Source organism: Cygnus olor, chromosome 1, assembly GCF_009769625.2.
Source record: "Cygnus olor isolate bCygOlo1 chromosome 1, bCygOlo1.pri.v2, whole genome shotgun sequence".
NCBI classification, from domain to species: Eukaryota; Metazoa; Chordata; class Aves; order Anseriformes; family Anatidae; genus Cygnus; species Cygnus olor.
The window spans coordinates 200,474,177-200,500,960 of NC_049169.1; the positions used below are offsets into that span (position 1 = coordinate 200,474,177).

The window sequence follows — 26,784 nt, forward strand, 5'->3', positions numbered from 1 at the left end:
GAATTTTCATTTTCCAAGCTTATGCTGTCCCTTTAAACACACACACATCTCCCTCCACCTGCAAAAGGACAAGTTTTCTTTCTTTTAAGGTAGGTAATTGCCTGTTCTGAGAAACCAGTGAAGTGTTAAAAACACACATAAACACTCTGTCTCTCCCACACATGACATTCTTTCTAATCTTACCAATATTCTTTGATGTGCCCTTCAAATTACTCCAAAGTCTTCACGGTGCAGCCCATGCCCCTCCTCTTGAATTCTCCCACTATTGGTTGTGGATGACACAGTGTTTCCTGCCCTTAATTTCTGCTGGAGGTCTCCAAAACACCTTCAGGAGCTGCTCAGTCACTTGAGCATCAAATTCTGAACTGCTGCAGCCTGTAACATGTTAAGGGAAAGACAAGAGGAACCTGGAATCCTTCTGTAGATCAAGCCATGACCTGGACACAGAGAGTGAAGCTATTCAGGCAGTGAAGCGGGAACCTCTGAAAGAAGACGTTCAGAAAACACCACTGTAATCGCAAGGTAATGCTCTCTGCTTGAAGATTAGAGCCTTAATTCATGTTCCTCCCCTTTTATTTATTTTTTTGCAGTAACATTGAGAGACAGAAGAAATAAATTAAGGTGCTGCAGGAATTTTTTTTAATTGCCACTTGACCATTCTCCCTGTGACAGTGTCAGTGTCACTCAGATTTCTTCTATTATATCTGACTGTTATTTTAAGCAAAGGACTGAGCATTACTTCTGATCTGTTATCCAGGCAGCTGGATATGATCACTCAAAAGAAAAGAATCATCACCAGAGTGTCAGATAGCATTAGCCGTATTCAAAATACATTGTATGTTTCCTGTACTATGCATACTTCCTCCATCCAGATGTGAACAGCACAGCTCCAGACAACAGAAAAGATGCACAGCTATTTCTGCAGCTTATCATACACACCTACCCCCAGCAATCTACAGATCTCATTGAAATTAAAGATTAATAGCCCGCTGTGGCAGTGATGTTTCTTTCCACATGGAATTACTAGTCCATGAGGTATTATTTCTTAAATAATTGAACAGAAATGTTAGTAGTCAAAGCAAATAAACTACTCACTTATATGTTAATGCCTTATCTTGCCCTGTAAAGAATTTTGTCACTCCACTGTGTGATTGCAGAACTGGGTGTTGTTCTCTTCATCTCTGCAGAAGTGATAGAACTGAAATCTTTCATTTGGGAGTGGGGTCCCCTTGCTCTGGTAACCAGTGCTCGCCCTCAGGTGGACCACTAGAAATTCTACACTCATATAAATCACTATTAATTTTGGTTTTCCTTATTCGACCTAGACAAAGATATTCACAACTTCAGCAAAGAATTAGTGTCATTCGGAGGCATTTTTTTCTCAAGCATTATTTTGGTACAGTGGCAACAGTGTGAGGGTCCAATATGATACCTGCCTTGCACAGGTATCATTCACCTTCCCAGGCGCACATGCTGTTGACAGCCATTTCCTGTCTCCTATGGGGACAAAGTGATGATAAAGGTAGGTTTTTCCACTGAACTGGATTCAGCCTTGGACCACCAGTTGCTATAATTAGTATTTACATCAGAATGTCCCAGACTGTGCCATAATGAGGCATTTTGGGAACAGGTGTCTACCATTACATTATGAACTCTGTTTTCTGCAAGGAATGACTCTTTTTTTTCCCCATCTCTCTTCTATCTATTCTCTCTCTTTTTGCCTCTTATGTCTGTCTATATCTGTTTTGTGACAATTCAAATGAGATATTTTGATCCACAAAATAAGAAAACTGTGCTTGGATCCACCTAGAAGCTGCCATTCATGGTTTAAAAGTATTGCAGTTAAAGTACTATGTCATACAGCAGCATGTCTTATCTCAGCACCAAAATCTTGAAATGACCTTTTCAGAAGCCTGAATCAAAATTTCTCAAAATAAAATAAAACAAACAAACAAAAACCACTAACAACAACAAAAGCACTACCTTCTTTTCTACAGGAAAAATTTCAAACATTCAAAAAAATCTGAAACTGATAAAAATTCATTTAAAACACTGGAGAAAAAAAAAAAAAAGGCTGAAAGTCTCAGGCTTGAACTAACCAGAGAACTAATTTTACCTGTTACATAAAGTTCTGAAAAGTCTGACTATAACATTTTATTATGAAAAGAACCTTGAGAAAGCATTGAGATTCCAGCCAAATACTCCTGGAATAAATCTCTGACACTGTTATGTGCAATTTGCCAAGGGGCTCCAAGATACAGTCCATACAGTTTGCACGGCCTAGAAGTTAAATTTTGATTGGGAGTGCCACATACATGAATAAGTAGATGGATTGAAGCCCTGGCCATCATCAAACTGTATGCTGTTATAATAAATAATATGTGTACACATACCAGAATGAGGAATTCTGACATAAATATAAGAGATTCAAGTTCCCTGTAACACAGGGGGTAAGATAAGCTTCCTGAGAGATAAAACAGGATGGTTATCTGACATGGAGCTTTCAGACCTCTTAAAAAGACAGGAGACCTACAAACCTGATTTAGCAGAGTAGGAAATAAGAAAGTGTGTGTATGTGCTAGGGCAGGGGGAGGGAGGGGTTGAAGTTTTGTTGAAAGCTGAAGCTGGCTGGCATTTAGTACGTGCATGCTCATTGAGAAAGATACTGATTATGAATTTCTGCCACAGCATATTCTATGGAGACACATTTCTTACAGTACAAATGCCAATTTTGTCTTCATTTATATGCAACATGAACAATTTCTTTGACACATTTTGAATGATGATAGAAAGAATGTTATAGTTTTCCTCCAAACTCAGTTGAGAAACTGTTTACTTACCAGGCTTTGTCAGGGCATGCATTATGGGTTATGGGTTAAGGGCTGAGAAACTCTTGGTGATCAGAGTGGTCTTATGACACACTAACACTTCATCAGGTCCATTGCCTGGCAAAACACGAAAAACACAATGCTCCTTATCCACGGAATAACATATAACAAATAAATAATTGGTTCTGCCTTTTCTACAAGTAGTTGCACTGTTTTTCTCACAGAAGTATGTAAGAGAGTATAGAAGAGGTGGTAACCTCACAATACTGAGATCAAGACAGACATATCACCTGCTATACAGAGCTGTATCGGCAGCCTGTCAGTTATGCCAGGATGGATTGTTTTCCTCCTGAAGCCTGGTGGAACCATTTTGTCTTGAATAAAATAAGCATTGATTAGAAAAGACAGAGAGTTATTTTCTAACCTGGTGAAAAGAGCAGTGATTTTCAATGCCAAATGATGGCAGAGGAGAGATTCCAGCCTGAGTCTAAAAGACCTATACACTAAAAGACCTTTATGATTCTGGTTTTATCTCAGTGGAAAAAAAAAAAAAAAGTCAATGTTATTTGAAATCCTGAAGTTTTATAGAATAAGAAAATAATTTCTTAAAGAAATTAAATTATTTAAATTAACTCGTGTATGGTATGGACTTGGGAGATAAATTTCATACATTATGTAATGTCATTAGAGAACATAACAATTTACGTGAGTTGGAGGTCTGGTCAAAGGGGATTGTTATTATTTCAGAAATGAAATCTAACCATAATGATACTACAAAGTATTAGTTGGTCGCTTCAGAGCCTTGCTAGAAGAGAATTTTGAGACATACAGGAAAAAATCTTTGACTCTTTAGAGGAAGTCATTATTCATTTGACTGATTAGTCTGCATTTATTAGTGAATCATTTCCCAAATGAATCATTCTGACATATTCTAATCTAATATGCTACAGAAACTTGGATTGTGAGATTACTGAATGGTTTAAGTCTTTCATTTTTTCCATATACTCCTGGTGTCTTTTTGAACAAGCTTGATGCTGTGATTAATTAAACTTCAAATATTGTGAGATGATTGAAGAATATTTTATGAAACTCAGTGAGAGGAATTAGGTCTGAAAGATTTTGATGAATTGTTGCTAAAACATTCCCTCTGTACAATGAATTGGTATTCTTGACTGCCCTGATTACAATGAATTTTAATATGTGTGCAGTGCTAGTGTTGTTGTTTTGAATTTCCACACAACTTAAATTTAATTAAAATATTGATTGATTTATATAAATTGTTTGACTGCATTGACTGAGCACGTTGAGTATTCAAGCTTAATTTTTGGAATTATTTATATTATTAGGACAGTGTCCCCATCACTTTGAATCAAATACTGTAGCTGAACCGTTCAAATTAAATTATAAACAGTTCCCTGCCTACTCTTGCACAAATATGCTCTAGACGGCAAAATGCAGTCTCGTTAGTACTACAAAAAAATAAATAAAAAAATAAATAAAGGAACAGTGAAGATGGGACCAGCATGTTTTCTTAAGGGGAAGAGCTGAGGAGTTTTCTATTTTTTAACAGCAGTGCCTACACATTTTGCTTTGTGTTTCATCTTCCAACTTGTCTCCTGAAATTCTGGTGACAAATAAATGTCACTCTATACTGTATCAATATTATCTTTGTCACTCACGTTGAAGAGTATGAGAGACAAGCCATGCATATGGTCTCATGTCCATTTTGCAAGCAGGATGTAAATTCTGTTGCACACTACCATCTGGTCTGAACACAGGTTTTTCTACGAAAGGAACTTCTGGTTCTTTCCAGAGCAAACTTGTACATGAACTGTCATTATATTTAATTTGGTAAACAGAAGACTAAGACTTCTAGCCTAGGTCCAAACAAGACATCTATCCATATGAAAATGCCTGTATGAATTACAAATATGGTATTTGTACTTGAATACTGGAATTTGGTATAGAGAGGTAGAGGAGACGGAATATCAGCTGATTTAGAACTGTTTCTGATTACAGATATTTTCTAAAAACTGTAACTGAAATTCAAGCCAGGGGTTTGCTAAAATATATAAAAACGCTATATTTTACTTCTCTATAGTTTTGGTTACAGGATTATATGTTGAAATGTTTACCCAGTATGTTGACAATTGAGGACTGCAACACAACAACACATTTACAAAACAAAAAAAAAAAAAAAAAAGAGAGAGAGAGAGAAAAAAAAGTCCTTTTTCAGTTCACAATTCAATAATGTGGTAGCAGAAAAGGAAAGGTTCAAAATTTTATAAACATCCAGAAAAGATGCAAAACATTAGAAAACAAAATATCAATATATGAAATATATATATGAAAATATCAATATATTAGTCAATATATGAAATACACAGGATAGCATAATGGATTGAATTGATAAAAAACATCAGAAAAGAGAAACACCTTTCTTATAAGTCAACAAATTTTAAAAATATCTTAAAAAATGTGATATTTGCCTCTGCAAAGTGGGTTCCCATCCATCTACTTCGCAAACCTACAGAAGTTTCTAACATTTACAGTGTTTCAGAGCAAATGAAGTGTATCTTTCTTTTTCAACGTGAAGAATGAATTAATGAATAAAGTAATGAGACCTTCCTATGGCATCTGTAGTTACATAAACCTCACAAAAGGGAGGACAGAAATTCAATGTAGTGAACACATTAAGGATAACGACAAGTTTTGTGTAAATAATATGCTAATGTACAGAAATCCTATAAAATTCTTTGTCCAACATCTCAGAAATATCGCTTCTGGAGGAAGGGAAATAAACATACTGGCAATATTTTATTATTGGACTATTCTTCTTTCCTTAATTCATTATAATGCTTTGTATAGCACACCATCAAAAAACTCATCTTGATCCACCAGTTGCAATTACATAAGCAATTGCTTAACTAGAATAAGTTGAAAAAAAAAAAAAAAAGGAAAAAAGAAAAAAGATTCTGCTACACTTGAAAGAAATAAATTAATTATGCATTTTGTTTAACATATTTTGCTTGCTGAAATTGTGCTATTAAGCAAATAATATTTCCATGTTGATTTTTTTAAAAAAAAGAAAGAATCAAAAAGTGTCATATTTAATAATATACAATTATTCATGATATAGATGGGAAAATGCCCATAATAAACTTAGACCTCTTTAAAATTGTTCAGTGCAATGTAGTACAGTATCAAAGTAGCATGACCCACCTTGCAGAATGGCTTTTCAAGAACAGTGTGTTTGCAGTTCAAAACAGTAACAATGCTAAATATCCTTCACAGTCCATCCTTTACCCATTTATGATGAAAATTTCATAAATTTATTTATTTATTTATTTATTTTAATCTAGTCTAAAGGTCAGCCCTAACTCTGCTGCTGTGAAATGCAAGATCTTCGTTGTTTCTTAATAATAATGCCAAGTAATACTGCAGGTGAAAAATACTACTTGTACATAAGATTTGACATACATAACTGATCCTGGAAAAGTGGGCAGGTTTGTAACATTCAGCTGTCTGTCCAAGTACCAGGCATAAGTGCACTGAAAAAAAAATCAGTAAAAGTGATGGAAAACAAAGAGACAATATTTCATCAATGCCCTATTAAGCTTTCTGAATCCCCTCTCCTCTCTTCTTCTTTCCTCTCCTCTCCTCTATTAATTTCCCTTTTCAGGGATTTAAAAAGTCTTGCTTCAGTTTCATTCCAAAATAGAGAAAAACAGAGTTTTGGGGTTGAAATAATAGATATCACCTGCTTTTATTACTATTAACTTAAGGGGAAAAGCATTATTCAGAAAGAGTATTAGACACTTAAGTATTAGACACTTATACCGTGCTCATTATCTCAGACCAAAACCTGTAATCATAATAATTAACAAGACCCTTAGGAATTAATAATTGCAATGCTGAACTTCTGTCCCCAGTACAGGATTAGCCCTTGCCCTACAATCAGATTTGGCTCTACTTTCTCTGTCTTGTTAAATGTTCCCATGGAAATGTCCCTTTTTCCACCCCTGCAAGGTACGATTTCATGAAGACATTACTCCTACCTTGCAGTAGAAAAATCCTGTTGTCCAAACCTACTCTTTTCCTCTGGGTCTAAACAGTGCCAAGTACATATTTGGTGTTCAATAAATAAATTTCTGCATATCATTATGAGATTGCATTTGAAATATGAACTGATGATAGACCTCCATCTCCTACACAACAAATTAGATTTGCTTAACGCTTCGTTCAATGTATATATGTGTATATATATATATATATATACACACATATATATATATATCCAGGTTGCCAACACCTGTCTATAAAGTGAAGACATAGTCTAAAAAAGTCTAAAATAGTCCATATTCAAAGACTATGTAAAGCACTCATTAATACAGGGACTCACACCTTCATTGAAAAAATAAAAAATATAAAAGTAGGGGGAGACATATCGAGATCTAAACATGGTTTCTAAAGCATTGCAATAGATGACTATTGGTGTCGCTCAGGATGTTGATTCCACCCTTACTTCCCATAATATCCATTAATTTTGGTCTACAAGGTGAGTTTTGGTGGAAGGTGAAGGTGGCAAGGAGAAGATGTAATGGTTCCTCAAATCCGAGCAGTCACACTTGTGTTTCCTTCTAATATGTGCATCGAGTATTGCCAAAGCTCGGGCAATACAGATGTGGTTTCTCTCAGCCCAGGACTGAGTTTAATTCTCTCTCCTGATCCCTTCTGGAAAGTGCAGAGCACTGCTCTGTAAGACAGAGTAGGTTTCCAAAGTGTTTGGTGACAAAGCACTGCAGTGATTGAATTACTGGGAATTAATTCTCTACTTTCTTGTAACTGATTGACATTCATAAATCATATTGGGGTGCATCATTAAACATTTCTTTTGAGGACAACTCACCTCTGTGAAAAATAAATAAATAAATAAAAAGATTGAAAAACAACAAAATGAAACAACTTGCAACTCCATGCCCACAGATGAAACAAATAAACAAGCAAACAAACATAAAAAATACAAAAAAGACCCTAAGGCCAATGCAGAACTTTTCAAAGCCTTCAACAGAATTTAGCTGCATTTGCTCCTGAACTGCTCTTTTGCACAGACACAAAGTCCTCTCTCTCTTCTAACCAGTACACAGTCCTGGAACTGACCCTAAGAAAAGAAATCCATTCTTGCAAACACTGCTCACACTGTAGTGTTTTATGCCTCCTCCATATGCCAGGTGAAATGCAAAATCATTTTAGTGTTAGCATTTGATATGAAAACTGCAAAAAAAAAGTTTCAGGGTGTTTTTTTGTTTGTTTGTTTTTGTTTTTGTTTTGTTTGTTTGTTTTCTTTTTTAATCTCCTCATATTAAATAATTTAAAGTTATTTGTTTTAACAACCAAGAGGGGGACAAATTACCTTGACATTTTTCTGATATAAGACATTCTGGGGCATATTATGACCTTTATCTGTTTTGAATGCTGAAAACCCTTTTTATGCAGAACCTCTGGTATCTCTTTCCAGAGACGCACTTTCCACAGTAGGAAGGTTGATTAGAGCTTGGTCACTGCTTTCATAATTATATGAGTTTTGAGCACTGAATTGTCATGAAACAGTTACTTCAGAGCAGTCTGTGACAACATATTTCTTCTGTTGATTAATTTGCTCTTGAGTGAATAGCAAAACTTGAGACATTCATAGAAATCTCTCTGAGAACCATTCTGATGACTTGCATGGCAGTGAAATTTGTGGTGGTGACTGGGGAATGGGATATTTTTTTATCTGTTTCACAAGCATCTCAACCAGGGTTTTGTTTCAGAATGGATTACCAAGGACTTACCTCTTCTTCCCTCTGTTGGCTACTTTTTTAGAATTCTGCTTATTGTGAGCATTTAGGTTCTCCAAATCCCTTTTCTTAGTCGTGCCTTTTCCTCCTTCTGTCTTTTTGAGCACAAAGCATCTCTTTTGCTTAACAGGTCTAAATGTAACTGTGTTTTCTTCCTGCTCTTCCTAAACTCTATCTTCTTTGACATATAACCTTCACACCATCTTTATCTCCTTTCTTTCCTATGAAGTTTTCACACATTCTTTTCTCTTTGCTCTTTCTCTCTTGTTACCTCAATTGAATTTGTATGATGCAGTTTGACTTCCTTTGTATTTTCAGTGAATTTTGCTGTTCTCTAAGCCCGTCCGCTTTTTCCTCTGCTCTAGGAATCAACTTCCATATACTATGTATGTGTCCTGCGTGAGCTTGATACCTATTTGGGAGCACTGCACATACCACCCTGTGGATTGACTTAAAACCCTTGGTAGCCAGTCTGCAAAGCTCCTGTTGTTCCTTCTTTCAGTAAGGTTATAATTTGTAAATGAAAGGACTTCTCTGCACTGAGCACATCTCACTTTACTGTCTCCAGTTCACTCTCAGGTTCACTAAGCTGCTTCCTCAGCTATTTATGCAATATACACTACCCCTGACGATCTACCATAATTGCATCCAAAGTTAAGACTTTGTGTTCACTCAAGATATTTCTCTTTTTCAGGATTGTTGTCTTCAAGGTACCTTTTGTTATCTAGATCAGGTTAATGGACAAGCAATAAATAATCCATTTAGTCTGTCATGTTAGCAGTGTTAAACTAAACTGACTTCTTCCCACAGAATTTTGTTAAATACCCATGATGAAGCTTATAGCATGTGGGAATGAAATATCACAAACAACTTTTTGAGAAGTGATCTGCTGCACGCATTTTGCCTAAATTTTATTAAAGCATTTGACTAGATATTTCAACACATAGCACAGAAATTTGCACAATTAAGATGAAAATCACCACTGGGAAGAGAGCCAGCATAAGATCTCTGCAATATTCATATCCCATTTAAGTGCTCAGAGAGTAAATGATGACCAGATCTTATCTTGGTATCTTATCCAGGGATTAATTAAATCCTCAAGTATTAAATTGTTTATCCAAGTATTTTTTTTTTTTAATCCAAGTTCAAGGTATGGTATTTAAGGCATTCATAGTACTGCACTGGGCTCTAGCATTGGTATTGTTTTCACTTGACTTCATATCTAAGTCTTGAAAGTCATCTAGCCTCCTTTTATTGCAAATGGAGAGTTAAAGGCCCTTTCGTGACATGAACTGTGATGCCACCCAAATTTTAGCCAAGCAGTCAACCACACTGGTGCTTGCTTTGGCAAGCAGAGGAAGAAGACAAGTGTTACGGACATGGAGTATCAGAGAAAGAGGATAAGTTAAAATTGAGAATGTGGCCACCAGTTGATTTCTCACTGCTCCTTAATTTGTGTTGTTTGGCTTAAACTACTGGCCTTCACATGCTGGTCTAACTCCAAAACTTGTTACAGACAAAAGGTTACTGTGTTATTTATTCTGTAGAATTTTTTAGCTCTTCCAATATGCATATATATGGATAAATGGTGAGCACCTCTCCTACATAGCCCTGTTTGCTTTAGCACAGGTCTGGGGAGCTATTCTACCGCTCCCACAGCTGCTTTGCACTATATCTCACCACTGCCACAGTAACACTCATGTGCATGGCCCTTTGCACAGCAGCTGTCACAGAAAGCTGAGCACACAATCACTTCTTTCTGTTTGCTCCTGTTGTTGTCGTGATTTATTAGGTACAAAGGCAGGAGACTGGCCCCGCACAAGTCGGAAATAGAGTGTTTCACCCCAAAAGGGAGTATGGGGAATGGTGGGAGAGCTACAATGACCAGGTAAGCCAAAAGCAAGTGGCCTTAGGTCAGTGTGATATGTCTGTGAACAAGAGGAACAGCCCTGGGACAATGCCAGCCCAGATCCTCTCTGTAATTCCTGTGCATCCCATATAGTATGTCTAGAAAAAAAAGTATCTAAAAAAACCCACATGGCCACTGCTGATTTCTGTGTTTCATCTGACTGCAAAAAACCTGCACCGTGTTCATTTGAGTGATGCGAATCACGTGTCCTGTGTGATGTTGTCATAATATGGTGCTTTGGGGAGGAGAAACTTCACACCTGACCCAGTAGGACAGATAAAGAGAGACAGCATTCAAACATCAACAGCTCCAGAACCACTTTAGAATGGTGGCCCCACTACATATTAGGGGCTATAATTTGTCTAATCAACAGCACTCATAAAAAGAAAACAAGATTGATGAAAATGTTTGCAAAATGAAAATGTTGGTTCTTCCCAGTCAAAATGTCTTGTGGAAAAGTGCTAAGTTGTACAGTGGTTCTAAGGAAAGGTTTCAAACACATTTTAAATAGAGCTCAGAACATATTTTTCAAAACTTTCTCCATTTAATCTAATTTAAATATTTGTTTTTTGTTTTAGACATGTTGGATAACATTATATATCAATGTTATGACTTTAATGAATATTATGTACTACATTTTTAAGTGTTCCTGGGATGAGCCATTTTAATATGGACATTTTTATGTTTTTGTAATGAATATTTTGCACAATTTAGTTCTAAGAAATATTTGGAGGTTTCAACTATCCATCTCATTTTGAGTCCAGTCAGATTTCTAAATGTTGGACTCTCCAATAGGACAGAAAATCCATTTCTCCAGACATGTCCATTAAAAAAATGAATAAACTACTTGTGTCACAGCTGGCTGTAAACCTAAATAAGGGTATCAAAAAATGATACTCTTAATAAGCATTTTATCTATATGTTGCATTCTACTACAAGTTAGAAACATTTGCTTTATTGTTTATTAAAAGATCTTTATTGACCCCTGCAAGGTTTTTGTAAATGCATCCATTGAGCACAGTTTGACCAAATTATACCTTTATTTTTCCCAAGTGTTACATCACAGGTGGATTTTATTACTGTAGGAGGGTGTTCAGTGAAACACTCACGGTGTTACGTTCCCCTAGGGTGCAACTATATCCACTCATGTACATAAGGCTATCACCTATAATGCCACTTAGCACACACCTGGGGGATTCCTGCCATTTAAGTAACATCAGGAATGTTCATAACTGTGGTGTACCAAATGTATACAGCCCTGTTACTTTTTGTCAGCCGGGATTCTGTTTCTTGTCTGTGTGATGTCTAGATTTTTATTTTTTTTCCTACATTGCATTGCCTTTGGTGATAATTATTCTTCCTTTTAAAGTTACATGGAGTTGCTATATAACAGAATTTTGTAGAGCAGAAAAGTACATGTACATGTCAAACAACTGTATTTCATTGTACAGTATTCAGCTTTGTTTTTCCCAGCCATATATAAACACTTGAAAAACTTCTTTTTTATATTTTATATCTTCACAGTGAAGAATCTGTTTGCATTCCAGAGAGTAATCGATCTGAGTCAAGTAGAGATGAGAAAGAGGTTCCCGTTAAAGAGGATGCCCTAACAGGCAAAAAGACTGGAAACTGTGTCAGTCTAATAGTACCACAGCAAGACTGTCAGCTGCAAGACCTACTCAAACAGTTAAGAATATGTGCTGCTTAACAGAGAGTGCAATTGCATTTGATGGCTGTGTTTTGTTGTCTCCAGCCATAGTGTCCTGGCCAGTGGTCCTGTCAAATTTTGTGAGCTCAGTAAAGTTGCCACTGAGTAGCCTAGGAACCTCCCAGAGAGAGCACAGATGTTGCAGAAAGGAAAGTAGGCGCAGATCTTCTGTCTTAGTAAGTACCAGACCAGTGCTGAACATCACTGTGATGAAGTGCACATGGAAAAAGACAGATACAGGCATCTGACCACATATGGAAAATGAAAAGATCCCATCATCTATTCTTGCTTGTATTGTAATGGCAATGAAGAGGTCCCATGACACTGACCAAGTCCCAGTTAGCCTAAAAAAGTCTGTGCAGTTTCATCTGGACAGGATTGTTCAGCTCATGTTCTCAAATCCCTCATGCAATATCATTTTTTTGTTCCAAACCTAGTGTGGATATTTTTCACATCGGGGCTTAATGATCCCTGAATATGTCTTACAAATAGCTTTCTTTTTTTTTTTCTTTTTTTTTTTTCCCTCAAGATGAAAAGTGACATAACTTAGTAAATGGGTATGCTTTGAAAGGCAATTTATGATTAACAGAGTTAATACATCTGTAACACCAGTAAGCATCATTCACATATATCAGATAAAATCAATTATGGAATGGGGTGTTTTATGAGGCTTTCACAAAGCAAGCATCAAGACATTGTCATATTTGCATTTTTGGTTTGATTAAATGCAACAAATAAGAAACTACTTAATTCAGTGTAGTAATTGTTTTGCCAATATACATAAATGTTCCTGTAGTTATTTATCAGGCATGCAGAACACTGGAAGTTCCGCCAATCGTGTGTGCTTTGCAGAGGATGGAATTCCAATCAATCCTTGTTTACCTTTTTTCTGGGTATAAAACTAGGTGTTAAATCCTTTTAATTTTTTTTCTTCCTTTATATTTTTTCCCTTTCTTTTTCTTTTTCTTTTTTTTTTTTTTTAATTTGCTTTTCTTGTGCACTGCTTGTGCTTCTAATTTCAGTCAGTGCTAAGCTGATGTTTACTATTTTTTCCCATTTCAGTTTCATACCTTTAGCAAATTATCATAAAGTCCACTGAAATTAATAACAGAACATGTCAGCTAAGCAATGTTGAAAACATCTTAAAGCTGTGTGCATCTGGAAGCAGAACTGACAGTTCAAGAAGTGGCATTCTTCTCTCCCTATCTGGTTGATAGGATGCTCCAGTGTAGCAGAGGTGTGCTCAGAGATGCTTGAAGTGACATTTTTCAGATGAGAAGTAAAACCCAGCACTAGCTGCCTTGATTAACAATTGAGATTAATTCTCAGTAAGAGAGGGAAAAAGTTGTATTTGATATTGAAATCATTTTTGCATTTTAGGTCATGACAATAGAAATGTTTCATTCAGACACCAGACACTTCGTTTCCCATTCCAACCAGGCATGCTGCTGAAACAGATGCTGACATTGCTGTCACTGGTGGCTGTGCTGTGAGGTCAATTGCAAAGGTTCTGTCTGCCAGCTATCCCTCACTTTTTAGTTTCTTTCATCCTCATAGATTATAGTTATTCTTGTAAATATCAGCTGTGACTTCCATGAGGAAAGGAGATAATGACTGATTACAGTTCAAGGAGTAATACTAGTAAATGTCCTTGTCCTTGTAAACAGAAAAGCACTTTTTTGTTTGTTTGTTCACAACGTGATTGCGAAAGACATTTACTTCTGGTACTTAGTACAGGACAAAATGATTTTTTTTTCCCCTGTATCATTCTTCTTTTGTGTTTCATTGTTATTTATCTCCACAGAACAAACAGCTATTTAAAATAAGAGAAAGGGTAACAAGATAAACCATTACAGTGGTAGAACTGAGCTAGTTTAGCTACCTTCCAGTTCTGCATCCTTTCAGCCAGTTATCCAGGTTGTCATGCATTCACAAGAGAAACTACACAATTCTTTGTATAAGGTTAGAGGAGCACTCCTCTTCAACTACTTAGTTCATTTCAGTGTTGTTGGCATGTTACGAGGCATTTGCATGCTCTGAGGGATGAAGAACATGGGTCACTACAAGCAAAATATCTGTTGATCTGAGTGGACTCAACTGGCAAGACTAGAGAAACACACTCATGCATCCATACTTGCACACATTGTGGGCACACACACAGATCACCTCATCAGAAATTTTTAATTAAATATACAGATATCACACAAATCTTTTTCAGGTAGAATAATTATATCATTGAGTGATACCTCCTTACCACTGTCAGCTGTTTCTGTGTAAAAGCCAGGAGCAAGGAGGGAGGAGGCTCCCTTAAGCACAGGAGAAGACTGTCCTTGATAAACAGGCTTGCTCTGCACAGTGTTGGAGCAGTAACTCATCATCACCTTCTTAAAAATAAGATGTTGCTTCAAGTTGGAAAGCAACGCTCTACTTTAGCCACTAAAGTAGACACTAAACTACTAAATTTAGCTAAAAAAATATAAAAAATAAAATTAAAAAAAAAATGTAGACCAATGAATGTTCTGAAACATGAACTTTCACCCTTGGACTTATAAATTATAGAATTTTAATTCTTATTGTATTCATGTCAGCAGTGGTTCCATACTGACCATAAAGGTCCCCTTTATTTTTTTTCCAGCTTCTTTTTTCAGCTCTATCATTTCAAGTCTGGAATCAGATACTAATATTTTTACATGATAGAGAACAAAACTTCTCTTAATTTTTTATTTTAAACTCCACCGATCCCCCTTGTATTCCAGTTTTCACAGGTGAAAAGTAGAATCATAGAATGGCTCAGGTTGGAAGTGACCTTAAAGACCACCCAGTTCCAACCCCCTGCCATGGGCAGGGACACCTCCCTCCAGACCAGGTTGCTCAAGGCCCCATCCAGTCTGGCCTTGAACACTTCCAGGGATGGGGCATCCACAGCTTCTCTGGGCAACATGTGCCAGTGCCTCACCACCCTCTGCGTGAAGAATTTCCTCCTAACCTCTAATCTAAATCTCCCCTCTTTTCATTTAAAAGCATTCTCCCTTGTCCTGTCATAGTCTGCCCATGAAAAAGTTTGCTCTCCATCTTTTTTATAAGACTCCTTTAAATATTGAAAAGCTGCAATGAGGTCACCTCAGAGCCTTCTTTTCTTCAGGCTGAACAGCCCCAGCTCTCTCAGCCTTTCTTCATAGGAGGTGCTCCAGCCCTTTGATTAACTTCGTGGCCCTCCTCTGGACCTGTTCTAACAGATCCACATCCTTCTGGTGCTGGTGGCCCCAGACCTGAATGCAGCAGTCCAAGTAGGGCCTCACAAAGGTAGAGTAGAGGGGGACAATCCCCTAACTCTCCCTGCTGGCCACACTGCTTTTGATGCAGCCCAGTATACTGTTGGCCTTCTGGGCTGCAAGCGCACACTGTTGGCTCATGTCAAGCTTTTTATCTACCAGAATCCCCAAGTCCTGCTCTGAATGAGTTCTTCTAGACTGTGCTCACAGCTGGGATTGCCCCAACCCAGGTGCAGCACCTTGCACTTTGACTTGTTGAACCTCATTAGGTTTACATGGGCCCACTTCTCAAGCTTGTCCAGGTCCCTTTGGATGGTATCCCTTCCTTCTGTTGTATCAACCTCACCACTTGGCTTGGTGTCAGCTGCAAACTTGATGAGGGTGAACTTGGTCCCACTATGTCATTGATAAAGGTACAGTACCAGTCCCAAGACAGCCTCCTTAGGGACACCACTCATCACCAGCCTCCACTTGGACATAGAGCCATTGACCACCACTTTCTCAGTGCAACCTTCAAGCCAACTCTTTATCCACTGAATGGTTCACCTTTCATATCTCTCTCTCTCTCCAATTTGGAGATCAGGAAGTCATGTGGGGCCATGTCAAAAGCCTTACAGAAATCCAGGTAGATGATATCAGTCAGTCTTCCCTTGTTGATTGATGAAGTCACTCCATTGTAGAGGGCCCCTAGATTGGTCAGGCATGATTTTCCCTTGGTGAAGCTATGTTGGCTGCTGGATCACCTTCTTGTCCTGCATGTGCCTTGACACTGCTTCCAGGAGGATCTATTCCATGATCTTCCCAGGCACAGAGGTGAGGATTACTAATCTGTTGTTCCCCAGGTCCTCCTTTCTACCCCTTATAACATGGGAGCAATGTTGCCCTTTTTCCAGTCACTGGGGACTTCACCTGACTCCCAGGACTTTTCAAATATGATGAAGAGAGGTTTGGCAACTTCATCAGCCAGTTCCCTCAGGACCCTGGGTTGCATGACCTCAGGCGCCATAGACTCATACTTCTTCACCTTCATCAGGTGGTCTCGAACCTGATCTTTGCTTACAGTGGGAGGGACTTTGCTTCCCCAGCCCTCGCCTAGAGGTTCAGGGAAATGAGAGACATGGGAAGCCTGACTGACAGTGAAGACTGAGGCAAGGAACTCATTGAGTACCAACACCTTCTCCATGTCATAGAATTATAGAATCATAAAGTCATAGAATCATGTCCATTGCTACCAGTTTTCCCTTCTAAATATAAATACTAAGTATGTAGATATGCATTCTAAGCTTTCTCAGAAAATATTAAATTACATAATTTTAAACTTATTTGACTATTTCATTTAAACTTGTTAACAAGAGTATAAATGACTTATTTTCAAGTTAAACATGGTTTCACTTGAAAACTAATTAAACATAGTTTCAGTAACTGTCCCAATGCTAGTAACTAGGCACATTTCATCAGAATTAATTTTAGCAGCTTTAGGAGATTAATGAGAATGGCACACTTGCTAAAATACAAGGGGTTTCAGCTGCTGTGACTGTCAGTTCCACTTCCTGATTTCCATTTCTTCTGTATTTTGAAGGACTTCACAAATCACAGTTGCTTTAATGGCAGCTGGCTAAAGAAACCCTGGTGGCAGAGCTATGCACTGTTTCATAGAGAATCATAACACAGAGCAAAAAATCTGAAACAAAACTGCTATATCAACCAAAACCAGGGAAAAGTGATTTATTTTGGATGTTAAAAGAAAAAGAAAAAATAAATAAAAAAGATATGTAATGGAAGGGATTTTTTTTCCTACCACCTAAGTAGATGAAAAGCAGTTAATACACCTTATGAATACAGAGCAAAGTCCTAAAGACAAAACTTATATGACTCTAAAAAGTTTAAGTAATGGAATATATAAATAAGAAACAGTACTAATTGTTATTCTGTTAGGAAGTGGACAGCTATAGGGAAAATATTTTAAATATCAGAGACTTCAAAAGCTCTCTCATTTATACCACTTTCATTTCTTGTACATATTATGTTATGTCTATAAGACTGGGAAAAAAACTAGCTATCAAAGTCGAAGCAGCTTTTAGTAAAGAGACAGAAAAAATAATTAGTGTGACTGGTTCTGAGGAAATCCCTATTGTACATAAAACTGAGCATAATTAACCTATAGTGAAAGCAATGAAAAAAATATGCCATGCAAAAGACTTTAATATATGTATATATATATCTTGCTAACATTTTGGTTTGGAAATTATGTCAATAATTGGAGTTTGCTCATCTCCAAACATGACCTGTACGTTGCTCTGCTCCAGTCAGTGGATTGTGCCAGTGGAAAGGGCAGAGCAGAGTAAAGAAACATAACCTGTATTCAGATGGACTTAGTAGAATTATTAGGGAGCACAAAAGTGTAATTCTGTTGTTCTCAACTGAGAGAGCCAAAATCTGTTTGCAAGAAAACTCTAAACAATTAACTGACCTAAAATTTCCAGTCATTCTAAGGGATATGGAACAGCTGGTCATAGTAAATGTAAACAATTGGTTGTGATATTACATCAGGAGACATTGCAATCTATGTCCTTGCTGTATCTTTATTTCTCTAAGTTGTGTGCATTGTGGTGGTTTTCAGTTAACTTGACGGAGTAACAGTATACAGTTAAAGCAAGATCTTAAAATTCCCCCCCTGAAATTTACCCCTAACCCAGCCTCATACCTCCACAAAACAAATGTTGTTGCTTTCATACAGATGATAAGTGATTGCACATCTCGGTCAGGTGTTGATTTTGTAGTAAGTAGGTGCAACATGATAAATGGGACGATACATTTATACTCCCAATTATTGCTGGGCAAACTACTGGAATTTTAACCACAGGGCCTTTAACCACAAAAATTTTAATGACATTTATATCAAACAGCCTCTGGGTCTCCTTTAGGGCCCCAGGATCTCCATTAGGGCCACACATATGGCATAATTATATTTGGCACAGCACAGAGCCCGTAAGTGAGTACATCAGTCAAGACTGACCCAAAATCAAACTGGGATTTAGGGGGCTGGTAACAGCTGTTCCACTGAATATTTAACTGCTAGCTGGATGCATCCCCAGATTTCATCCTTTTTCTTTCCTCAGGCTCCTCAGCCTCATATCACATGTCCTCCTTAATAAATGTCTCCTGACCAGGAAGGGAGTAATATGGTACCTTCACAGCCTTTTACAATCTGATCTTCATTCAACTGAAAATGTCTACATGCTTTTAGTGTTTAGTTACACACTTGTATCCATAGGGTTTGAACTTCCTTACTGAGCCAGTGTCAACCATGGAGGTGCGCTAGAGTACTGTGCTTGGGGTAAGTGGTGTACAGACAAAGCACAGCTTTCTTTGGGCAAGTGTTTCTATCTGTATTGGTAAATTTTCCATGTTAATAGAATTTATATTGTCCCTGTGGCAGGCAGATCTGTCACAAACTCCTCTGGGCTCTGCGCTCATCAGGAGTTAAGAGACCTCAGGTAGGACACCCAGGACTGGAACTAGGCTCTCATACTGTTAGATCAAGATTAAGAGTGCCGGGTGACACTGTCTCCCGGTCCAGCTCAAATTTGGCACAAGCTGGGGGGAAGTCCCATCATCATCATCATAACAGAAATAGCGGCAAGAGTTTGCCTCCCAAAGTACCTAAATTTGGGTCCTGCTGCTGGCACTGAACTATCAGTGAGCTCAGGACTCAGCATGACCAAGGAGTCAGGGCTCTCAAATGGCTCTGTGCACCTGCTGGGTATCTGTGCTAACGAGAGAATCACACAATCCTCAGAGGCAATGGTTTCTTTCTGAAAGACATTAGCACAAGCTCCTGTTCAGCTCAGAATCACATCCACAGATATGCAAAGAGTTGAAGTGATTAGTGCTACAGGTTAGATTTTGCTTTTCCTGCTTGCTCTGATTGAGGTACAGCAAAGGGTGTATTGTAAAAGCAAGCTGCAAACCATCAAATGTTCTATCTGGCATTTTGGAGGTAGGTGCGTAATAGTTGTCTACAAGTTCCAGAGAACAGCCTAGTGAGGACTGCAATAGAAGGGTGACCCCTTACATACTCATACAGATTATCTCCCAGTCTAGCCTGTCTTAAAATATCCCCTGGTTTACATTGTGTTTGTCTGCTGGACTTTGTCATGCTGCTTTTGAAGGGAAAAGCTGTTGGCATATGTTGTGTTACATGACCCATAGTAATTCCATATAATGTAATCGTGGATGTGAACCTACGAGAAGATTTTGTTTACTCTCAGCACACAACCTTTTTCTTAGATGCCTGGAAGAGTTATTATACTGATAGTGCCTCCACATGAAAGCTGGTATAAAGTCATTTGTGTTTAGTAAACTGTGTGTCTTGCAAACTGTTTCACTGCAGGCTATCGTGTCTGAGTACATCTATTTCAGGCTAAAAAAGCAAATAAACGAACAGCAAATTTGTGACACTTCAACAGGGTCTCCAATTTGCTCATATTTCCAAAAATCCTAAATGTCTGTACCAAATGTTCTAGAAACCAAAGTGAATTGTTTAAAGTTCTGTTGCATCATATATATAAATCACATTTATCTGTATGTGGAGACTATGTTTTCCCTGTTGACATCATTTCAGAGTCATTGTCTGTTTCAGCTAAGAAATATTGCTAATGGTCTTTCTTAATCCCAAAATCTATAGGTTAAAGTATACATAAGCAATAGCTCTTCGGCCTAAGGATCAAGTAAAAGGAAAGGAATTATTGCGTAGTGTGTTTTTATAAGCACCATAGCTGGCTTTGCTCCGTGAGATGTTGCCTTAAGCAGGAAGAGCAGAAAAATAAGCAACTTTGATGAAAAACAGATCATTATGGGATCTGAAGAGAAGTGACCCTAAGAGGACTCATTTTGGAGGATCGTAAAGTAAAATGTTTATTGTTGTCTCCAAATTCAGGCCAGCATGAGAAACTACGTGTATACCCTGATACTCTATCATTTCTTTCCTTCTTGAAAGACGTTCTCTGAGCTGACCTGCAATTAAAAAATTAGCTTCTTTAAACTAGTGGTGGCTAACCTGTCAAGTATTTTTACCAAGAAGAGGTCACCCACCAGAAACATTTCTCCACACACTACCAGTATAGACACTTTCTGAGTATCAGTCCAGTAATTCCAATCTTATAAACAAACTTGCTCCCAGCCATAACAGACTACACTTCTCCATATCCCAATCTATAACCCTCACCCTATACCACAAGCCATGGTCAGCGCCCTACACTGAGCTCCTTACCATTGAATGCTCCCCGGCTAGCGTACATAACTGTTCCCTGCAGCCAAGCCAGTCCAAGTCTCCCACCTATTCCCTTCAAGCATTTACCTTTTTTTTTCCTCACTCTTCCATGCAGCCCTCAGTCCCACAGTCCCCCTTCATGACACCAATCCAACAGAAGAAAAACCACCAAGCTGCTCCTTCCACCAGGACAGGCACCAACCATGCCCCAGGGGCAGCATCAGAGGGGTCAGCAGTGGCCATGAACTAGCACAGAGTAGTTTGATGCACAAGTGGCCTGTGCAATAAGCTGGCCCACTCTGTTATTTTTTCCAGAACATATAAGTATAAATGATAGATTTAAATATATTGCAATAGGTAGACATAGATAGATATAGATATAGGTGATATAGATATAGATTATATATAGATATAGATATAGATATAGATAGATAGATTAAATATAGGTATAGATAGATATAGATATAGATAGATGATATAGATGGTATACATGATATAGATTAGATATAGATATAGATAGATATAGATGTAGATGTAGGTAGATATAAATATAGATCTAGATTTAGATAGATATTTTATAGATATAGATATGGAGAGATGAAATTACAGTCAGCTTTATAATAAATGTGAACTCTGGGATAACACATATCCATGGTATAGGTACATTGATTATACTTTTAACTTTGATGCAAGTTACCATCTGATCTCATTTCTGTTTACAGCTCTAATGGGAAATCTGTTTCCTGGGCCCAGAATGAGAAAAGCAGCAGAGGAGCACACCTTTGGCAGAGGCTATCAATCCACATCAACAAAAAAGAGAACCCCAATCAAACTGCAGTGATCAAGCCTTTCTCAAAAAGCACAGATAGTAGCCGACACAGTAGCAGTGCTACATTTCCCGAGTCCAGTGCCAAAACGCTTTATGATGTTTCGGAAGCAGAAGAGCAATACCCAGCTCAGTACAGACCGCAGACTCCCTCACCTGTCAGCACCGTGAGCCACAGAACTGCTTCTGTTAGCCGAACAGAAGATGATGTCCCTACTTTCCAGTCAGAGCCTCCTCAGCGAAGTAGCTCCTCTCAAGGCTCCCTCATGGAGCAGATCAGTAGCGTGGTTACTCGTTTTACAGCCAATATCAGCGAGCTGAACTCTATGATGCTTTCAACAGCCACTCCAGGGACAATGGTGGCCACTCCTCTCTGCTCTTCATACCTGATTCCACGGGAAATCCAGCTCCCTACAACGATGACCACATTTGCAGAGATCCAGCCGCTTCCTTCCATTGAAGTCAATGGCGCTTCACAGTCAGCCAGGAAACCTTCAAATGACAGCGTCAAAGAAGGCACCTCAGAGACCCCATCAGCAAAGCAAGACCTTGAGGAGCTGGTAGCTTTAACTCCTCCTTCTCCTTTTAGAGACTCCATTGATTCTGGAAGTGCATCTCCCAGCTCTCCAGTTTCTGAATCAGCTCTCTGTATCCCATCCTCCCCAAAGTATGACACCCTCCTCATCAGAGATTATACTCAAAGTTCTTCTTCGCTGTGAATGTAATTCAAGAAAACGTTGGATCTCAATGACTACAAGCAAGTTGTGAGGGGACAAGCCGAGCCTTCAAGATCTCCAGTGTTTACTCAGAGTGAGAGGCATTGGGTCATCTTCTGAGAAACAGAGAGGAAGAAGTGGAGTTACTTGATAAGTGGAAACATCAGATTAATGATGCTGTTTTAAAGACAAAATGACTCTTGGCAGATTATCGTGGCCTTAAAAAAACATGGGCTTTTCAGAAACACTGAATCTATTTTTGAGGGCTTATAAGGAGTCTGTTAAATCAGTTACATACCAAGTGCTTTGCTTTAGTATTACAATGAACTGTGTGTACAATATATATGGGGGAGGGGGGAAATTAGATTGTAAACAACTGTACAATGGTTTGTTTGTTTACTCTGATTCCTTACCCAGAAGTGAACCTTGATCTTTTATCAAGAATAGAAGACCAAACATTGAATGTACATTTTCTAACAGACTCAAAGACTCAAATCTGGGACCAACCTGTCAAGCTTTCTTTCTTTTCTTTTTTTTTCTTTCTTTTTTTTTTTTCTAAGAAGATCTCAAAAAGCAGTAATGTATGTTCAATAACTACAAAACATTTTGCTGAAGCATATTGTGTCTGTGATACGTTATACGTGGATAACACTAAGCTGAGGCTTTGCAGTGAGTGACTGCAATATGGAGGGTTTTACAAGTGACTTCTCAACTACACGTTTGTTTATGAAATTCTCTTCTATCAGTATTGAAAAAAAAATCAATTTGTGAACATTGGATTCACCTTCACAGCAACAGAACCCAAGGAAGATTTCCTGACTATTTCACCATGTTGCCAACTAATAACGAAGTAGCAAAAAATATTTTCTGGAGTACTGTTTTGTAATTCCCATATCAGGGCAAGTTGTTGTGGTGAATATTCTCTTTCTAGCAGCATTACCAAGCTATATTACAGCTGCACTCCCTACTGAAATTAATACATTTTTATGGACGTTCTTGTGCTAACATTGCCAGTTAAAACACTTATTCGGGCTCCCATAGTCTTTGCTTGTAAGGAACAGGTAAACACTCTAAGGATTTTCTCCATCTTTTTGAATGACAGAATTCTAAGAGACCAATATGGATTATGATGAATGTTAACTGCCAGTGGAAATGTTGTCATAATCATAATTTATATGCAGAGAAAAAGCCTGTGTCAAAATCTGCTTAGAGGTGGTTTAGCTACTCTTTAATAAGCAACAATTTTAACTTTATTTAGCTGCTGATGCCTTGCAGCTATGAACTGTGACAAAAATAAAAATAAAAAATAAAAATAATTAAAAAAAAAAGACTTTCAAAGCAATACAGAGTAAAGGTTAAAGCAGAGAAGACCTAATGAGATATAAATGAACGGAGTCCTATTTTTTCCTATATGAAGGTAGTACAGTTTAGTGCACTTCATACTGTCATGGGACTTTTTTGATAAAGGCAGGGAAGGGATTTAAAGTTTGAATAGAAGCTGAATAATTTTTGTTAGGTGTAGTTAAGTAGAACTGGTAAGTCAGGCCCTAAACGCACACTGTATTGGCTTCATGACACTACTTCACGACACAACTGTTCTCAGGTGCCAAACTTTTATGGGTTTGTTTTATTTTAATTAAGGATAGTATGAAGTGGTGAGTAACATAGTTCAGTTCATAGTTGAGTTGACACAGCCTTATACAGAAGACAGCTTCATGGAAAGAAGCCTTGAAATAAGGCTTCTTTGTTTCTTTTCAAAATATTTAGAGCTTATTTCTTCAAAAATATTAATCAAAATTCATATATATTTTCTCTCCCCCAAGTCCAAAAAAAACACAAATATTTGAAATATTTAATACAAAAAAAAAAAAAGATAAAAAAATGAAAGCACATTCACATACTTTAGCAACATACATTTTCTGTTCCTTTTGAAGTTAGTTTCACCATTATGTGTTGTACTCCAATTTGCTTCTCAACAACATTAAAAAAAAGGACTAGATGAATGAGTCCAGGCTAACACCTCAAAGACATACCCTAAGGATTCTGTACATCCTGCACAAGGCAGTGTTATCCAATATCTAGTGTATGAGCATGTTTATTTTGCCAGGTACAGTCACTTTCTAGCTTTGCCTATAGCATGAACCAGCAGGTCACAACCCAGCTCTATTCTGGAAGTCAGGTAGATACAAGTTATGATTATAGGTCCTTGTTCCTTACCTTATTCTCATTTCCTAGCACAAGTGATTAGCATAGAATCAGTTCTGTGCAGCTGTATAGTTTCCAGACCAGAGCTTGCTTTTGCCCTCCTGGTTCAGAGTACTAGCATGTCTCACCATTTTCTAGCTGCCCACATCTTTAGGAGAAAGCATCTTCTTTCATAGGTTACAACCCACGTTTAAGGAAAGGGCATACCCAATCAGCCTATGACACAAACATTCTCATATAGGGAGTCTAGACCACTTAAATGTTGTTCATGGCAGATTCATATGATAATGTATGTTTCCCATCAGTGCTATATTTTTTTGATATATGTGGACTGTGATGAGATAATTAATGTGAATTTCAAAGGAATTCTAATTGTACACATTCTCTTATACTTCAAGCTGTTCACTAATGTCCTTACTACATCCCTCTTCAACCTGAACTTTCCCTAACCTTATAGGTCCTCATTTCTGAAGTCTTCTCTTTTGTTGGTAGACACTTACTTATCCTGCTAAGAGGAAATAAGTGGGCTTCACTGCACTGTGAAATAATGAACAGTGGAAATAAGGATTATACAGAGAGATGTAAAAAATAAAATAAAATTAGTAAAAAGGAGAGAGAAATAGAAGCTGTCAAACCATGACACAGCATAAATATACCTCTTATGCTACCAAATTGCAATTCTGCACAATCCTGGCCATAGCTATTGCTCAGAGATTCTTGACAACTTTTGTCTGTAATGCCAAGAAGATATATTTATGCATGTATGTGTGCATATATATACACGCACACATACAAAACAATCTAATGTCTGAGTACATATTTTCAGAGGCTAGAACCCTAGTGTTACACTACCAAATTTCAAACACTTGCTTACTCTCATTTTTGGGAAGAGTTCTGTATCTTTTGTATATCTATCAGCCAGAGCAGAAATTTTAATTGCACAAGGAACCCAGGATGGACCCTGCTGCAATAGTACCTCTGTTATCAGTCTATACTCAATGAATGTTAGGTCAGCATTAGCTGCTTCTTATGAAGAAGTTAGAATGCATTTCAATTGTACACACTGGAATGTGATGACTTTACTTTAAAAATGTTTGGATTTTGCCAAAGGGAGGAAAAATTTCTGGAGGAAGAAAATAACAATCATGTATTGAACATAGCAGTAATGTGCCCAGTAGGAGATTTGCAAGACTGAAAAGTCCTATGAAAGAAACCAGTGAGTTTGATACAAGAAAGAAGAAAATTATGAGTGACAGACATTATGATTTCATTATGTTGTTTGTATGCTACTCTCGTTTAAGGACATTAAGATTTAAAAAAAAAAAAAAAAAAAAAGCAAGGTTTTTCATCCATTAAAGTATTAAAGTAAAGGTTACAATCATGAACACTTTCCAGTCTAACTAAAGAATGAAAGAATGTGCAAGTATCAGCTGAATGGCTTGAAATTGCCTTCCATTTTAGTGCTGCTGCCAAAAAGGGAATTAAAGAAGTTGAAACTATTGTCATTCTTGACCACAGGAACCTCAGAAAATCATTTGTTTCTTTTGTGCTTGAGGTTAACCCTGAAGACTGAAAGTGTAACCATCTTTGGAAGCTATGATTCTGAAATATATGTGAATCAGTCTGGCAGGCCAGTTGGGAAGAAATATTAGCAATACTAAAGAAGATCTATATTTTTCAATTGGCTCTGAAAAATAATTGCATAACTTTGGAGATGTCCTTCCTTGTACTTCCTTGTACTCATACACAGACCAGAGATTCTTAGATCATAATCCACAAAGCACTTGCTGATGCATCGTGGAAGTCTGATTGATCACATGATATGTTTTATTCCTTTGATTTCCAGATACAAAAATGAATTAAAAGTTAAATGTTAATTTAAAATTAACTGGTAGAAGTTTTTAAAAGAAATGTTAGCTTGTTTGGAAGTTTATTCAGTTGCTGGATTTGCAAAAGGAAAGCTTTGTGATCAAAGCTGGGAGAATGAGATCTCCAAAAAGACTAAATGGGAGGGACAATCCATGATTCAGACTCTGGATGATAGTAGAGTTCATTTGGGAATGTTTTCTTTAGAGAGAACAAACCCAGAAAGACAGCAAAGCTGTGTGTGTAAATTCTGCAGAGGAAAGAGAGCAGCTTTGCTGTTTGGCTTAATAAATCATTTATGAGGTGAGAGGAAAGAAACATGAAAGGGACAGACAGCGTACT

The 26,784-nt window shown here is 37.6% G+C and overlaps 1 protein-coding gene across 3 annotated transcripts in view; it reads left to right on the forward strand.

Annotated features, from left to right (window-relative positions):
* The window catches only part of GRM5 (glutamate metabotropic receptor 5), a 288,413-nt gene extending 262,476 nt beyond the window's left edge, over nucleotides 1-25,937 (forward strand). The window contains exons 10-12 of one of the 3 annotated variants that reach the window (XM_040544290.1): nucleotides 10,461-10,556; nucleotides 12,102-12,263; nucleotides 21,552-25,937. In XM_040544290.1, coding sequence (XP_040400224.1) covers nucleotides 10,461-10,556; nucleotides 12,102-12,263; nucleotides 21,552-22,374 — 1,081 coding nt within the window. In that variant the 3' untranslated portion in view covers nucleotides 22,375-25,937. The remainder of the gene's footprint in view (nucleotides 1-10,460; nucleotides 10,557-12,101; nucleotides 12,264-21,551) is intronic. The other 2 variants (XM_040544291.1, XM_040544292.1) reach the window with 2 other exon arrangements.
* Nucleotides 25,938-26,784: the final 847 nt, after the last annotated feature.